At 38.7% G+C, this 16,363-nt stretch overlaps 1 protein-coding gene across 2 annotated transcripts in view; it reads right to left on the reverse strand.

The window, feature by feature from the left end:
- Positions 1–604: 604 nt before the first annotated feature.
- Positions 605–16,363, reverse strand: part of INPP5A (inositol polyphosphate-5-phosphatase A) — a 599,826-nt gene continuing 584,067 nt past the window's right edge. Inside the window, exons 14-16 of one of the 2 annotated variants that reach the window (XM_040361359.1) lie at positions 10,586–10,654; positions 6,332–6,368; positions 605–2,496 (exon numbers count right to left, since the gene is read on the reverse strand). In XM_040361359.1, coding sequence (XP_040217293.1) covers positions 2,447–2,496; positions 6,332–6,368; positions 10,586–10,654 — 156 coding nt within the window. In that variant the 3' untranslated portion in view covers positions 605–2,446. Of the gene's footprint in view, positions 2,497–6,280; positions 6,369–10,585; positions 10,655–16,363 lie in introns of both variants that reach the window. The other variant, XM_040361360.1, reaches the window with a different exon arrangement.

Genomic DNA, 16,363 nt, shown 5'->3' on the forward strand with positions numbered 1-16,363 from the left:
GCTCATGAGGTCCCACTGTATTTGGAGAGGGGGGAGCCACAGACAACATTAAAAACCTGGTACCCAACTCCACCCTACCCACTAATGCTTTCTTCTACTGCTCTTGAGCTCTTTCTAGTGGCTCTCCTTCTGCTCGTATGTCAGAACATAAACCCCTAGAAATAAAGGTAGTAATATCAATGAAGAGGCCTAGAAATAAAGGTAGTAATAATTGAGGCACTACAGAGAGGCAGCAGCCTCTATTACATAGCACAGCGCGGATTATAATCTATTACATAAACCCCTAGAAACTTGCATGATATGGTTGTTGAACCTTTATCTTGATGAACATGATATCAATTATATTCCAATCATATGCAAGCAAAAATGTTTTTAACTTTGCAGGTGATTTAGTATTCAGTGCAGAAAATAAAAAAAAGTTTTGGCTGTACATACATGAACTGTCAAGTAGATGTTTAGTACTTTTTCAAACTTGAACACAAAAAACACATAATTAAATTTTGAATAGTTGTTACAGTAAAAATAAACTGAATTAAAAAAAAAAAAACAGTGAATCTTAGGAAAGTGAAAAACAAAATATTCAAATAAAACAAGACACATAAGCTAAGATTGCCACAACGAACAGTTTATTGCTTGAAGTTGAGAACCAGATAGCCCAGGTTGTTTAAAGGCGATTCTAAGACAACCATAAGTGGAATTTCCATTTGCATGAACACAGTCTTGTGAAAAGATTACAGCAGACATGGCACACTAACATAACGCAGCGTCAGCCTTGTACGGAGCAACTACTGTGCAGCCGCCAAAGTCAGATTCTGCAAGCAGAGATAAAATAATTTCTGAAACGTAGTGATTTAGAAACAAAAATATGAGTCTCAACCTAATGCAAATCGCATAGTCCATGAACTCTGTAGTGTTCTGAAGTAAATCAATATTAGAAACATTTGTGTTTCATCAACAGACTCTTTAATCACCTTTTAATGTTGTACTCTGGGGTACCTGCCAACAGCAACAAGTCTTTCCTTTTCTAGGAAAAAAAAAAAATAGATATATTCTTTGAACACACTTGTTCTAAAACTAGGTTCTATCTGTATTCGGCTATTCTAGATTATCTATATATATATATGATATGTCTCCCATCTCTTTACTGGGGTATAGAGTAATTGGCACCATGATACAGTAACAAAAGACAGACCAAAAAAAAATAAAAAATAATAAAATAGTTTACAAAACCCTTAAAAGATACACCCAATCCTACCTCGAAACTTCACATTCAGTCCTAATATCACATACAAATAATTTATTACAAGAGTATTAAAGTGAAAACTGCTACTATATATATATGTATTGTATTGACGGTGTTTTCTGTATCAAGGAGGACAACACAAAAAAGATTACGCATAGAAATTTTGGTTGCTGATGTACATATATCTAAAACTACTCCTGAATGCTCATTACTGATATGGCACATAACGCCAGTACTGAAAGGAATACTTAGCATAGATCTTGGTAAGATTTATAAATTATTTTTAAAAAGTATATATTTTTTATATTTATATATTATATATATAAAAATGAAAAGCAGCTGCTGTGTGACTTGAAATACACAAACAAACCATGTTATATGGCAGTGTAGTAAATCCTTTTAAAACACTAAAAACAGGGGGAGGAAGAGGGATAAGGACTGGGGTTTTCTATCTAGCGTGTGCTATTCATTGACGTTCAGTAATGGCTATTGATCAGACAGGTCACTAAAAGATGATCATGATTATTGCACTTTAGTGGCTACACCCCTAGCTAGCCTAATGTTAGGGATACAGGCCTCGGTCAACATTGAAAACACATGATAAAACCATCAATATCTTGAATGCTAATAGTAAACTTCCCCCCCATGTTGCGTCGGGCTTCGTGCGCCTTTACAACTGCATTAGAGTTTCAGTCTTTAAGAAAAAAAAAATGCAGGAAAATGTGAGTAGATTGATGAGAGGCTCCTTTTGTTGAGTTCCATCAGCTTTTAGTGGGCAGAGCTTGGAAATAATACTTCCTCCAGCAGTGTAGGGGTCACCCTTGAAATACTGAAGGTGGACAGCAGAGCTGTGGATGATCCCAGAGGCTGATAAACCCCCCCCCCCCCACAACAGAGATGCTGCGCAGAGAAACCTGCCCATGATTACGTCTCCAGTTTTGTCTCATGCCCTTGGTAAGACAAAACAGGAATTTATGATATGTATGGTCTGGTAGCGTTTTGGCAACACAACAGTGATGTAAAAAATATATACATGTATCCATGTTTCTACTGGATGCTCTACAGGAAAGTGAGGTATGTGAGATTTTTGGGAAGATGAAGCCTAGTAGATGATCCATAATGTACAAAATGGGCTGTGAGGACCATAATTTTATCGGTGTGGTTCTAAAATGGAGGAGATTGCTATACTGCAGGTGGACATCCTCACAGCGTGGTCTCCCGATAGATCTTTTCACTTGGCTGGCATCTCTTCCCTGGAAAACAGGCAAAAGTTTTTTTGTCAAATTAAAGCTAAATAACAGACAAAAAAAGTTATTTTAATACAGCAAAAGTAAACACACACAAATTCACATCAAAACAAAGTAAAAAACATGCAATATTAATAAGTAAAACCGAGGAAACAAAAGCAATATATATATGTAGGCACCACAACCTGCCATTATAATGGTAGGCACTTCGCAACAGCCATGGCAGCTCCAATGAAGTCGATTTTATCCTTTTTCTCTAGATTTTAAATAGTAATGTAAGTACAGGCATACTCCGCTTAAAGTACACTCACTTTATGTACACTCGCGAGTACGGACATAACCGAAAGTGTGCGGAGCTGCAGCCTGGAGTTGTCGCAAGTGAAGAGGCAAAGTTGCCGCCAGTCCAGAGTTGCCCGCCTAAACCTAAGTGGATTACTGTACAGTACTATAAACTTCCCTCCCTGACTCCCCCACTTTAGCCCATGGCCCTCCACTATAGGCCCTAATCCCCCTCTACAGCCCAGGATCAAAAGTTGAAAGGATACAGAGGCAATTCCCAGTACTTTACAAGACTAATAATTAGAGAGACAATCGTTTTACTGCATGCAACTGCAGGTTCAAAGTCGAAATTGTCACGTAAATAGCAGATTAAAGTGAAAGGTATTTGCAGCAGCTGATTTGCTTACGAGCATGTTATTATAGAGAATACTTGACTAGTATGAATAGTAGGGTTAACCTTATCAAAACGGTGTGGATGCCGCAATGGCTATATATTCTCCAAAATTTCCGTATCTTGATACCCCAGAAGATATATATATTTTTGGAAAGGAAGGACTAGAATCAGGCTGGAAGTTCTCCAAATCGCCAAAAGATGGTGGCAGTCCAGCGGTTCCAAACCATAAACTATACAACTCCAAAACAGTTGGCACCCTGTGTGAAATCTAAATAAGAACAGAATGCAATGATTTGCAGATCTCAAACCCATTTTTTTCACAATAGAAAACATATCAATTGTTTAAACCAGCCTTTCTCAACCTTTTTACCGCTGGGGAACCCTAAAAATAATTTTCAGGTCTCGGGGAACCCCTGATAAAACCCATTCATTGGGGGTCAGTGGGAACAATGCCCCTTACTTTGGTGGTCAGTAAGAAGAATGCCCTTTTTTAAAGTAGTGGTAAGAATGCCCCCCTTACAGAGAACTATGAAGATGGAGTAATACCACTGGCTCCTCCAAGTGGAATTGGCTCAGAACTATGTAGGCACCATCAAACAGGAGGTAAATCAGCCACAGCTCAAGCTTTAAGAAAAAAAATAAGGTAATTTTAAAATTGATGACAGCGATACGTTTAAAAAAAAAAAAGTTGGGACAAGGCAACAAAAAACTGGCAAAGTAAGTGGCACTAACAAGGAAGAGCTGGAATAAGATTTTATAAACTGTTAATGAACTGAAATCAGTGGCCACTGTTCATAGTTTCATAAAAGGACACCTAAGTGTCCTTAACCTCCTAACTGGCCTGGAGACTCCAGTAAAATCAATACATGCATACATACAATCTAAGACCAAATACTTGTTTAGCAAGTTATATAACATGACTGACCGAAGTCCCACAAATGGAACTCAAAGGAGGTAAAAAGGGACTTTGGGTGTGCTTTTGCTGTGAACCATATATCTGGTTGAAGGTGAGGCTCGTCACTTGGGAGTGCATTCATTGGAATCCTCAGGCTGAGTTTCTGGACCTGATTGACCCCTTTGGCTTACCATGGGATAACTTATTTTTTCTGGGCATTGCTGAGGATGTGGCTTGCATTCTTTAAGGATGGTTATCACCCTATGCCTTATGCTTAATACAGATTTTTACCTAATTTTGCCAGCACTGTTTGGTCCGTTGTACATTAGGGACTGAGTTGGATCATATGCTTAACTAAAGGGTTGGATCCTGAAAAAGCGATAATATCGCAAAACACATCAGTCCATCACGCCTTTGAAATTGCATTCTTCGGTTTAATATACCACACTGTTATGATCTACAATAAATTAATCTGTGTCTGTAATATGCATTTTAAGTGATTTTTAAAGTGTTGTAATAAAATTTGGTATACTTTTTTACATTTGCTCATATGTTTTCCTTCCAAAAGCACATTCAAAGTCCACTTCCAAGAACATTAAGAAAGATATTTTTCACCATATGATATCTGCAGCTAGAACAATAATAGCACGTAAATAGAGAGAGAATAAGAGCCCAAATATTGATGACTGGATATGTGAAATGAACGAAATACAATATATGGAAAAACAAATAAGAGAAGAAGGATATATTAACAGCCAAATGCCAGTAATATGGCAAAACTGGGATAGATTCAGGCGTGCAAAAGGAATGGAAGAATATTTATGAAATGTAAATTGGGGAAAATATAGAGGGGGTACCATAAAGGAAAATGAAAAAGATTAAAAACGAGTACGGGAAGGGGTTCTTTTTTTTGTATGGAGGATGAAAGGGGATGAGGATGTATGGAAGTTGATTGGATGGCGTATATGTAGTTTTAATGATAATGAGATTTTTGTAGATAGATTAGGATTCTGTAAATTGAACAACAATCAGATACAGATATATAATCCTATATAAATGCTAAAACTGTTTTTGTATCAAAGAAAATGTTTAATAAAGACAAATTGAAAACAAAACAAAGTCAATTTTTACCTCCTCGAGTTTCGTTTGTGGGACTTTGAGGTAAAAGTGATTGCATTAGTCAAGAGTCTGTTTAGTTGCTGTGAAAAATTGGTCAAGTAGTCTAAGCCAAGTTTCAGTTTAACTTTCTGGTTTTCTGTTTAATGGAGCCCCAATATGATTTTTCCCTACGAGTGGGGGGCTTATAGTTGGCTTTCATCACATATGTATTTATGTTATTCTGAAAAGTGCTTCCAAGTCCTCTAGACCCAATTCGGTACCACATTTATCATATCATTTAAATTTAAGAAACCATCACTGAGGTGGACCAGATATTGGCATAGAATAAAGGAAAGGTCATTAGGGCCATGACAACCTCTATGTTCAAAACCTGTTGAGGTCATAATCAAAGGCCTCTGCAAAATAACTGAGTGGATAAGTGCTTAATCTTAATGTACTGAAAGGCATGACAAACAACATACAGTAGTTGGAATGTTTTAATGCTGTTGAGGAAAAAGACTGTAAACTCCCATGGGGTCTGATCTTAACTAATACTAAACATTCTACCAGACCTTTGAAGATAATCCATAGTTGTGTCAGTGTTAATAGAATGACTTCCATTTGCTTTCACGATGACCCAGTGAGAGGTTTTCTTGTACATGTCATATTGTGCTAACCGTTTGTTCTTACCTGGGAAATTGCATCTTTGAATGATTTTGATATTCTTCAAAAGAAAGAACATAAATTTAACAATTTAGAGAGCCGGAGACTCGAAATGTGATATGTTCACCTATTTCCATTGTAATGTGAGCATGTGAAGTACCTACTCCACATCCCATAACACAATGTCCCAATTCTTGAACATCCTTTTCAGAAGCATTCCTATTCTATGACTTTGGGGGAAGTCAGAATTTGCATAACAATTTAATGGGGAGCCTGTAAAGAAAAAAGGACTTGTTGCAGCTCTTACAGTAATTTACTTGACCTTAGGGTGCCTACATTAATATTACCCATTTTCCACAGTTTACATTAAATAAGAATGACTGAAGATATTTGAAAAAAAAAAGAAAAAAAGAAAAAACAAAAAAACAAACAAAAAAACAAACAAAAAAAAGGATATTTACCACCACATCACTGCACGATACAACACTTGTGCACATGTGCATTAGCTTTACCTGCCCCAGCGGCTAATCGGAAGGACAGGAAGACAGGCTGTACAGAGAGAAGAAAGATGTGAATCTTTGTTAGTTATTAGTCTACAATCACAGTAAGATCACATGATCTGTAAGAGGATTTGAAATACAGATGCAAAAAGGTCTTCATTTCAGCTGTTGTCTATTGAAACAGATACAGGGTGTCCTGACATCCGTCTCCATGGTTCTACTGTTGGGTTGTCTATCTTCCTTAATATAAAACTACAAATCTGCAAGTTTGTATTGCAGTCTAATTCTGTTTAGGGGATTACACCTTACTTTCTGTCCTATTGAGAAATTAAATATCTCTAGCATGGAAACAGATGAAACAATCAACACCTTTGAAAACTGTGGCAGGGAGGAACAGCGTGAGTGAAAAAGAAAGTATTGAAAACACCAGACAGTTAAAGAATTATTATCAATTTATGGAGTTGACTAAAAACAAATAACAATTCAGTGGATTGGGGGCCCCCCCTTCTTTGGTTCTGTGGTAGTGTTAAAATAATTTGGCTGGAGTGTCTGCAGTATGTTCATGCAGAAAAGGGAGCCCCAACCCCCAAAACATAGTGGATAGGTTTTATATCACACAATAAAATAATCATTGTTCTTCAACTGTATGGAGTTTACAAGGCCATCTTTCCATACCCCTCCTCAATCTTCACATACTTGAATGGACCCACCCAGAGGATGTTCCACAAATCAGAGCCCCCAAAGACCGACTTACCTCTAAAGAGGTCTAGCACTACCTCACAAAACTTGGCAGAAGTTATTACCTTAAGGGCTCATGCACACAGCATGTTTTAAAAACACCAGTGCTACAGCAGCGCTAAAAAAAATGAATTTTTTTCGTGTTTAGCCACGTTTTTACTTTAGTGTTATTGCGGCTTGATGCGTTTAGCAGCATTTTTACAGCTTGTTTTTACTGCTCCTGGAAGTACAGGCTGTCGTTTTTTTTCTACTCCCCCTAAAGACTTATACTTATGTGCATGGACACATAAACTAACATGGAGGGGCAAAAGAGGCAGTTAAAAAAATGTCAAACGCCCCTAACAGCAGCAGTAAAAATGTCCTGTGTGCATGGGCTCTCCTACACATGACATTTTACTTAACCAGTATTATGGTAATGTTATGGCATTTATGGCATGAATAACAGAATCAATGAAACCCCTTTCTTGAAAAAAAAAAAAAATTACCGTATTTATCAGCGTATAACACGCACAGGTGTATAACACGCACCCTAACTTTAAAAGGGAAGTTTCAGGAAAAAACTTTCCACAGCCCCCTGCGTATAACACGCAGGCACAGTTTACCCTCTATTTTCAGTGTAAAAAAGTGAGTGTTATACGCCAATAAATACAGTATAACCCATGCTCTTTTAAGTGTGATGGCTTAATTACTTGATAAAATCAGCTTTAATAAAAGGGAAGGAGCTGCTAACCCGATCTCCAATTTTCTCATTCAACAGAGACCATGTGGGTAAGCGATGGGACATTCATACATGTGTATAGCAACAAAGGAAACATAATGCAGAATTTTTTTTTTCTTTTTTTTAAAGGTGAAGACTCTTTAATGATAAATTAATGTATTCCCGTGCCTGTCAAGTCTACGGGTCGTGGTACTGCAGCAAGCACTGAAGGTGATATCAGAACCCAAGTAGAATAAAATGTAAAGGTAGTGCCGCCCTGTACATCAAATGTGAGATAAAGTGCAGAAGTGCTTGTGACAGGTACACTTGACAAGAGGTAATATGTATGTAGAGCCTGGTTACTTCCAAGTACCGGTGCTGTTTAAATTTAGAGTGGGATCAGAGTGCTAATTGACTCGAACTGATGTGTTCAAAACAGGGTCTCTGTCTCAGCTTGGCTGTGCTGTGGGCTAAGGCAGAATTTTCTATATGCAAGGTTAATACAACCCTAATTCCAAAAGAGTTAAGACACTGTGTAAATGTAACATAAAAACAAAACGCAATGATTTGCAAATCTCATAAACCGATATTTTGTTTGTGATTAAAACTCGAAATATGTCAAATGTTTGAACTGAGAAAATGTACCAGGGCAATTTTTTAATTGATGGCAGCAACACGTGTCAGAAAAGTTGGCACAACACAACAAAAAGCTGGCAAAGTAAGTGGTACTAACAAGGATGAGCTGGAAGAACATTTTGCAGCCAATTAGGTTATTTGGCAACGTGTCAGTACCATGACTGGGTATAAAAAGAGCATCTTTGAGAGTGTCTCAGAAGTAAGGATGCGAAAAGGCACAATAATCTGAGAATAGCTGGCTAAAAATCGTAAAAAAAATTAAAACTGTTTACCAATGTAAAATTGCATGCAAAGACTTAATATATAATCATCTACAGTACAAATCAGCAAAAGATTTTGAGAATCTGGAGAAATCTCTGCACAAGGCCGAAACCTAATATTGGATGCCTGTGATCTTCGGGCACTCGGACAGCACTGCATTAAAAACATGCTGGATACTGTGATGGACATCACTGCATAGGCTCAGGAACACTTCCAAAAATCATTGTCTGAACACAGTTCGCCATGCCATCCAAAAATGCAAGGAAAAGCTCCATCATGCAAAGAATAAGCCATATCTGAACATCTTCTCTGGGCCAAAGCTCATTTAAAATTGTTGTGTGGTCAAACAAATCAAAATTTGACATTATTTTTGGCAACTATGGGCACCACATCCTCTGGACAAAAGATGAGAGAGGGACCTTCTGGCTTATTATCAGCACTCAATTCAAAAGCCTGCATCTCTGATGGTATGCGGGTGCATCAATGCGTATTGAAATGGGCAGATTGCACATCTGGAAAGGAACCATGAATGCGGAAATATCCAGATTGTAAAGCAGCATATGCTCAGGCAAGAATACGACAATATTTCTCTCCCAAAACTCCAGCAACTGGTCTCCTCAAGTTCCTAGACGTTTACAGAATATCGACAAAAGAACAGGGGGAGGTTACACCGTGGTAGACATAACCCTGCCCTAACTTTTTTGGAATTAGACTTGTACAGCTTTTTGTTGAGCCCGTCCCAAACTTTTTTGAGACTTGTTGCTGACAACAATTTTATAATTATATATATTTTTTTATTCTTATGGTACATTTTCTCAGTGTAAACATTTGATATGATTTCTATTTTCTATTGTGACTAAAATATGGGTATATTTGCAAATCAATGCATTCTGTTTTTATATAGATTTTACACAGTGTCCCAACTTTTTTTGGAATTGTGCTTGTAGTTCAGTCCTATTACTTTATATTTATTTATACCAGCAAGACAGCTTATATTGCTTTATGTTAAAATTTGCGCATAGGTCCACTTCAGTCAACATCAACTTAGATTAGATCTTCAGTGGAGACAGATAGTACAAAATAGACTTGATGATTTCTAGGTCTTTCTACATCCTGCAGCATTAAAAGGGGTTGTAAAGGTTTTTATTTTTCTTTAAACAAACATGTTATACTTCTTCTGTGCATGGGTTTTTCACAGAGCCTTGATCCTCTTCTGTCGTCCCTCAGCAGCCCTCCTGGCTCCTCCTCTTCTCAAGTGCCCCCACGGGGAGCCACAATTCATGGGAGCATTGGGGCACTCGTACGGGGAAGCTCTCGAGTCTTACTGCGGCATCCATTGACATAGACAACAGGACTCGGCCCGGCCCCTCCCCCCAGCTTCCATGTCACTGGATTTGATTGCCAGCAGCTGGAGCCAATGGCTTTGGCTGCTATCAATCTATCCAATGAGGACCCGAGACACAGCAGCTGGAGCTGCTGTGCTCGTCCCGGCTGCTGGAACGATCGGGTTCAGGTAAGAAAAAGGGGGGCTCTGGGAGGCAGCTGCACTACAGGAGTTTTTTTAACCTTAATGCATAGGCATTAAGGTGAAAAACCTTGAGTGTTTACAACCCCTTTTAAAGAACATCTGTACTGAGAGAGGTTATGAAGACAGCCACTGTTGAACACTCTATTTTAAATACATCTGCCAATTATGCTAATCCAAAGGTTTCAATAGTTTGAGTCCCTGTCCTAGAAAATATGTAAATTATGGGTCCACACTCACAGCAGTATGCACTTTTTGCATGCTTATTTCTAGTTTGTGGGTCAGAACATTGAGACCGGAGACAAATGACCAACATAATGAAGAAGTGGTCATCAAACATGAGCGGTATTTATAAGTGTCTTTTTATACTATGGAAAAGAACATTTAAATTTAAAAAATAATACATTACCTTGTGGTCCCCCATACAGATATTTGGCCCAATGCTGTCATACATCACTATTCTTTCATCATTTTCAGACTGGAAATAAAGCACAACATAATTAAAAATTAAGTAATAAATATATCTCAAATAAAATGAACAAAGACTATTAAAAAACAGGAACATTGGGAAGAAAGGGACACATTATTCTTGCAGTCTTGAAAAAAGTAAAAACAGAGGACATTGGTACAAAGTGCTGCTGTGCTTTATATATGTTCTGGAAAAATAAATAAAAAATCAAAGTAATTACATGGCCAGGGTAAAGTCATGTCACTTCTTTATAAGTCAGCCTTCTCAGCTAACTTAGTTATAAAACATGACAAATATTAAGGATTGTAGCAATGTGGAAAAATGTACATACAAATCAATGAATGGCATACACAGTAATATATTATGACATGTGTCAGGTTTACTGGTTCATTCAAGAGAATCCAGCAGGACAGAAATATGTGGCCTGTAATAAGAGGTAAAGACTGCATTAAGGGAAAAGTGACAGGTTCTCTTGATAGGGTACCCTTACACTCAGCTTCCCAATCTCTCTTCACCTTAAGGCGCCTTCAAAAATACAGGAGTACTTCAGTGGCGTCTGGTGCTCCATTTTTTTGGGGGGGCGCAAACCACAACCCAACCCCCCCCCCCCATCACTCGCCCGCAATAGGGCCTACAGACAGGCAGATAGATAAACAGACATGAAGATAGATAGATAGATAGATAGACATGTAGATAGATAGATAGATAGATATACAGACATGTAGATAGATAGATAGATAGATATACAGACATGTAGATAGATAGATAGACAGACATGTAAATAGATAGATAGACAGACAGACATGTAGACAGATAGATAGATAGATAGATAGATAGATAGATAGATAGATAGATAGATAGATAGATAGAGACAGACATGTAGATAGATATACAGACATGTAGATAGATAGATAGATAGATAGATAGATACAGACATGTAGATAGATAGAGACAGACATGTAGATAGATAGAGACAGACATGTAGATAGATAGATACAGACATGTAGATAGATAGATACAGACATGTAGATAGATAGATAGACAGACATGTAGATAGATAGATAGATAGATAGATAGATAGATAGATAGATAGATAGATAAACATATAGGAAATAGATAGAACACATAGATAGATAGATAGGATAGATAGATAGATAGATAGATAGATAGATAGATAGATAGATAGATAGATAGATAGATAGAGACATGTAGATAGATAGATAGATAGATACAGACATGTAGATAGATAGAGACAGACATGTAGATAGATAGATAGACAGACATGTAGATAGATAGATAGATAGATAAACATATAGGAAATAGATAGAACACATAGATAGATAGATAGATAGATAGATAGATAGATAGATAGATAGATAGATAGATAGATAGATAGATACAGACATGTAGATAGATAGATAGATAGATAGCTAGATAGATAGATAAACATATAGGAAATAGATAGAACACATAGATAGATAGATAGATAGATAGATAGATACAGACATGTAGATAGATAGATAGATAGATAGATAGATAGATAGACAGACAGACATGTAGACAGATAGATAGACAGACAGACAGACATGTAGATAGATAGATAGATAAACATATAGGAAATAGATAGAACACATAGATAGATAGATAGATAGATAGATAGATAGATAGATAGATAGATAGATAAATAGATAGATAGATACAGACAGACATGTAGATAGATAGATAGATAGATAGACAGACAGACATGTAGATAGATAGATAGATAGATAGATAGATAGATAGATAGATAGATAGATAGACAGACATGTAGATAGATAGACAGATAGATAGATAGATAGATAGACAGATAGATAGATAGATAGATAGATAGATAGATAGATAGATAGATAGAGACATGTAGATAGATGGATATGAAGATAGATAGATAAGAGAGAGGGAGATGTATCACTGTACTCCCCCAGGGATTTAGTTAATGAATAAGAGAAGTATTAGATCGGAACCAGTCCCCCATGGCCCCCCTCCTCTCCCCTCTCCTGCCTGACACATGTCTCTCTAACACAGCACACAGTCGGGTGAATGGCTCTGGCTGAATGCTGATTTTAGGGCAGAGTTGAAGCAGCAGGGCGCTCTGGATACAGATAGACCTGTATACTGGAGTCTGAAAAGCATGGCAGTAGCAGGACACAGTGCTGGGATCCCTCGTGTGGTATACAGTCAGGAGATGATGTTTAATTAGCACATGGTCGGGTAAATGACTGGGGCACAGAAGCAGATCACCCTCCCCCTCCCTCTCTCCACCTGTAGTCCGATCATCCCAGATCACAGTACAAGGTGCTGCTGTATAGGACACTGACAGGGTAACACTCTCTCTCTGCTCAGATCAGTACCTTGCTCAATGCTTCCTTCATTGACGATCAGGGAGCCGATTTCCATGCTGGCACAGAAAGTGAAACCAGAAGTGATGTCGCTGCTCGGGCAAAGCACCGCCCATATCCTACGGCGGTGCCAATCCACAGGAAGATATGAAGGAGAATGACCAATACGAGTGTAGAGGCACTGTGCAGTGCGCCACAAAGCCTCACAAAACCCCTCAAATTAAGCATCTTGCTTGTAATCACGGGATTGCATTGGCATCACGCTTTTATAGAGCACTGGGGCCGGCGCTCCTACACAGTACACAGTGCACTTTTTTTTTAAAGGGACATTTTTTTTTTTTTTTTTTTAAGGGATTTTTTTTTTTTTGACTAGCTGTGGGGGGAGGGGGGCGGCGCCCGGGCGCCCCCTATGGGCGGGCCGCCACTGGAGTACTTGTAGCTAAGAGGAGAGATTTAATGACCGTCTCACCATCCAGGATGCAGTGCTAGGGTCTGCGTGGCCAATCACTGGGCATGAACACGGTCATGCAGGGGAGAGAGAAAGGTCATTAATATGTGTAATCTTCAACAGAGCCGACGCAGGGATCTGATGCAGGACTCCTGGAAAGAGGACAGTGGGGGGGGGGGGGGGGATTCTGGTATCAGCGAGTAAATAATGTGATCGATCAAGAGAGTCTCTTCTAATTTACTTACTAAAAGTACTCATGGATGTACAAGTAGGCACTGAATATGTGTGGGATATTGAGACATATACTACACTGGATGTGTGAGAAAAAAGGGCGCTACCATATCAATATCACAAATTTGTGAACGCAATATATAAAATTTCTTACTATTATGAAAATATTTTTTAATTTTATAAATAAAATGTATGAATGGTACAATAAGAGTCGGTTCACACTAGGGCGACACGACTTCGAGCGCGACTTTCAGAGTCGACTCCGACACGACTTGAGCATGAACCACAGGGCGATCTGGGGCGATTTACAACACAACTTGAAGTCGTCTCCAGGACAGGAGACTTTCCAGTGGCCAATCAAACAACAATCAGCTCTAGGGGAGGGAGGGGGAGGGAGAGGTTTGCCTGAGAAATGTATGTTATCTTCCTGGAAAGTCGCTTCAGTTAAGACAGTGATCCGACTTGGATCAGACTTGGATCAGACTTCCATTGAAATCAATGGGTACAAATCGCCTACAAGTCGAATTGAAGTAGCACAGGAACTTCTTTTGAAGTCGGAGCGACTTGAGTCGTGTGTATTAAAACCGCTCCCATTCACTTGCATTGTTTTTCTCGACAGCGCGACTTGGGACGACTTGAGGCGACTTCAAATCGGATCTCAAGTCGCCCCAGTGTGAACCGGCTCTAAAACTATTGGTTGTGACAAAAACAAAAAAAATTGTATATAAAAAAATAATACTTTTTTTTATAAAAAAGATTATAAAAGTTGTGTATAAATAGTCCAATTATTAAACTCCAACACTGTTGTGTCTGTCAAATATAGTGCTACAATTGTCAAAGAAACAGTGCTCCACCCAAAGTGATATAATCAATTGCGCTCGCCTGAAACATTCGGCCAGCAAGTGACCATCAAGCATGGATTTGTATAAATCTTGTCCCTCAATCGATAAGCCAAACTTAATCCACTCAATCTTCTATCTCCTTTCCCAATCACGGGCTATGTATGCAATCTTTGTAAGGCATCAACACATTTGCAGCTCGGGGATCTGTGACGTCCAAACCTGTACGCTGTGTGACGTGTGTTCCAAAAATCCCAGGTGAACTCAAGAGCGCGCGTCTCAAGCCTCTTTTCTATGCATTTCATGCATGAGCGCATCATCAGGAAGTGATTGGGAAAGGAGATAGAAGATTGAGTGGATTAAGTTTGGCTCATTACTCGAGGGGCAAGATTTATACAAATCGATGCTTGATGGTGGTCACTTGCTGGCCGAATGTTTCTGGTGAGCGCAATTGATCTCACTTTGGGTGGAGCAATATTGGAGCACCATATTTGACAAACACAATGGTGTTGGAGTTTAATAATTGGACTATTTATACACAATACTTTTATCATTATATAAAAAATTATAATATTTTTTATATACACTTTATATTATTGTCACAACTAATAGAAAGTTTTTTTGGGCTATGCAACATTCAACATTTTAATTATAATTTTTTCATGGCACCAATTGTTTTCAATTTGTTTTTATTATGGACTGATAATATTTAGGAATGTTATATATGTGATATTGTGATATTGATAAGGTAGTGCCCTTTTTTCTCACATTTATTGTTGTTAATGTCTCACTATTAGCAACCTTTTTGTAATTTACACTATACATTACTAGTTGGCACATTTTCCATTCTTCTTTTTATCATATACTACACTGAGATCAATCGTGGAAGTGATTAATGTACCCTTGTTTGATATTTACCTTCTGATCTGCCCTGTGATACTCCATTATCATCAGGCTGTATGCTTCCTATAGGAATATTATACTTAAATATTATATTTTTCAGCAGGAACGAGGGGGAACGCAGTTCAGGCAAGAGCACTGAATGTATATAATGGTGCTCGGAGGTGGGTAGGGGGTGGAACCAAGAAACGGTGCTCGGAGGTGGGTAAGGAGTGGAACCAGGGAATGGTGCTCAGAGGTGGGTAGGGGGTAAAACCAAGGAATGGTGCTTGGAGGTGGGTAGGGGGTGGAACCAAGAGATAGTGCTCGGAGGTGGGTAGGGGATGGAACCAAGGAATAGTGTTCTGAGGTGGGGAGGGAACCAAGCAATGGTGCTCAGAGATGGGTAGGGAATGGAAACAAGGAATGGTGCTCGGAGGTGGGTAGGGGGTGGAGAAAAGGAATAGTGCTCGGAGGTGGGGAGGGGGTGGAACCAAAGAATGGTGCCTCGGAGGTGGAACCAAGAAATGGTGCTCAGAGGTGGGTAGGGGGTGAAACTAATAAATGGTGCTTGGAGGTGGGTAGGGGGTGGACACAAGAGGTGACTCAGAAGGAGGGAGTTCCTGCACCTATTCTGTAAGAAAAAAAAGCCCTGATTATACCGAAGACACATATAGCTTCTTGCATAGTAGGTGAGGTTGAAAAAAAGACAAGTCCGTCAAGTCCAACCTATGTGTGTGATTATATGTCAGTATTACATTGTATATCCCTGTATGTTGTGGTCGTTCAGGTGCTTAGCTACTAGTTTTTTTAAACTATCGCTGCCCCCCCGCTGAAGCCACCGCCTGTGGAAGAGAATTCCACATCCTTGCCGCTCTTACAGTAAAGAACCCTCTACACTTTTGTATATCTCAAAATTGCTGCTTTTTTGGATGGGGGTCCATTT

The sequence above is a fragment of the Rana temporaria genome, chromosome 8 (assembly GCF_905171775.1).
Source record: "Rana temporaria chromosome 8, aRanTem1.1, whole genome shotgun sequence".
NCBI lineage: Eukaryota > Metazoa > Chordata > Amphibia > Anura > Ranidae > Rana > Rana temporaria.